The sequence below is a fragment of the Macrobrachium nipponense genome, chromosome 38 (genome assembly GCF_015104395.2).
Source record: "Macrobrachium nipponense isolate FS-2020 chromosome 38, ASM1510439v2, whole genome shotgun sequence".
Taxonomy (NCBI): domain Eukaryota; kingdom Metazoa; phylum Arthropoda; class Malacostraca; order Decapoda; family Palaemonidae; genus Macrobrachium; species Macrobrachium nipponense.
Genome location: NC_061098.1, coordinates 56,095,030 through 56,097,079, shown reverse-complemented (window position 1 = coordinate 56,097,079; position 2,050 = coordinate 56,095,030). Strand labels below are relative to the sequence as shown.

The window sequence follows — 2,050 nt, the reverse complement described above, 5'->3', positions numbered from 1 at the left end:
CAAAATACTTAGCCATTGCAAATAGGTCATTTTGGGAGGCATTCGAGGCTCTTGACAAGGTCCTGCAAGATCAAAAGACAACACATGGCTTATGGGAGGTACAAGTCTTGCTTGCATGAGATTTCAGGCAGACATTAGGACTCTAAACCAACATGGAGTCCAACTAAGCGGCGATGAGGAAGCAGGAGCCTTTTCTAATAAGTTATTGATGTAGGCAATGGCATTCTGCTTAGTGGATAGGATGGTCCTGGTCACTTTACCGTTTGGAAACTCTATAAATGATATTCAAGAGCTCACGTCTAGTGCATAACTGGCTGGGAACGCGTGCCATCTTGGCGCCGAAGAACGACGCTGTTGACGAAACGAATCTGCAAATGCTGAACCAGCTACCCAGTGAGGAATGCAGTTACAAGTCCATCGACGCTGTTCTCGATCCAGATGAAGTTGTGAAATATCCTGTTGGAGTTATTGAATACTTTAACACCCTCTGGACTTCCACCTCACCACTTAAAACTCAAAATTTTGAGAAACTTGGTGCCACCAAAGCTTTTCAATGCAACTCACCTTATCATGAAAACGATGATGCCAAGATCATGGAAGCTACCAATATTGACAGGCAAAGCAAGTGGGGAAGATGTTTCATACCACGAATTCCTCTCATCCAATCTGACACACCTTTTGAGTTTCAATTTAAGCTGAGCATTGCAATGGGCAATAACAGGGCACAAGGTCAGTCATTGGATGTTGTAGGCGTAACCCTGAAGGAGCCAATGTTTTCACATGGTCGAGAGTTGGCAATCCCAACAATCTATTTTCTATTTATTAGTACGCCTAATGGCAGAACGAAAAACTGATAACAGTTGTAATTCATATCATGCAATATATGTCATATCATGTAAATATATTATTACAAACTCCATTCTTCTTGTATTTTATCATACTGAACTATGCGTCAAATTTTAACAATCGAATATCTTTCCTATATCTGTGCCGTGCTGGATGAATAAGATTGCAATATCTCAGGTGATTACTTATTCTTGAAAGTGATTGCATAATGCCCCCTGTCGGGATTGTCCATCACGGATGGCATCTCTTGAATCTCCTATACATTTAGATATTTATCACTTCACACATACGTATATAGATATGTATTCATTTATTATCAAGAGAGAAATTAAAGCTGTTTTATAAATTCAAAACAGTACGGAATAAGCTTAGCTGAAAACAGCAAACAATAACACTCTTGGTACATCCTACAATCTCAGGAATGATTTTGTTTACTATATCTGATGACGTCATCGACCTTCAGCATGAATGAAAGTTACAAACGCCCCTCACTATCACAGGTTACTGTTGATGTAGTTGCAGTTTGTCACCATTTAGTAATGGCAGATTCAATATAGACAGATATCAGTCTACTAATGTCTGCTCTTTGATAAGTACACACCCCTTGCTCGAATAAAACAAACTGGCAACTCTAGCGTGAAGGAAAAGAAAGAGTAACTAGCACTTACAGACATTAATTTCTTTTACAGATATTCTAAAATCTCTTGCATATATATTAGCACTTTATGACAACATGCATACACCTAAAAAAGATGTGATCACAGAAATCATAGTTAAAGTTTGACATCTAGACTATATGGTAGTTTGTGACGTATTAGCAAAAGTTAGTAATGACGTCATCGACACATTGTCATAGGGCAGAAATTTTTTCCCGCCAAAACAGCAGGAACTTTAAGGGGTGCCTCCAGTTTATGCGTTGTGTTTGCTGTTTTTTACAACAAACAGCTTCTCCAGTCTCCGAGTCCCTTATTATTTTTTTTCCGTCTAACATGTTCGTTTTCTAAAAATGATAAGCTCCCGAGAGAGCTTTTGCAAAAGCCGAATCCCCAACCTAAAAAAAGAAAAAAACAAAAAAAAAAAAAAAAACTCAGAAAATATTTATTGCCTCAAATCTAAACTTCACTTAAAAATTTTAATCTTTTTACATAACTTTCCTCGACTCATTCAGAAGGACAGGAATTCCCCGAGGGAGCTGCGTTCTAAA

At 38.1% G+C, this 2,050-nt stretch overlaps 1 protein-coding gene across 1 annotated transcript; it reads left to right on the top strand.

Annotated features, from left to right (window-relative positions):
• The first annotated feature begins 278 nt into the window (after positions 1 to 278).
• On the top strand, positions 279 to 854 carry LOC135209838 (uncharacterized). Its single transcript, XM_064242605.1, has one exon. The coding sequence runs from the start codon at positions 279 to 281 to the stop codon at positions 852 to 854; it is 576 nt and encodes a 191-aa protein (XP_064098675.1).
• Positions 855 to 2,050: the final 1,196 nt, after the last annotated feature.

What these genes read in the sequence shown, in the direction of transcription:
- LOC135209838 (XM_064242605.1), top strand. Translation starts at nt 279, where the DNA reads ATGATATTCAAGAGCTCACGTCTAGTGCATAACTGGCTGGGAACGCGT.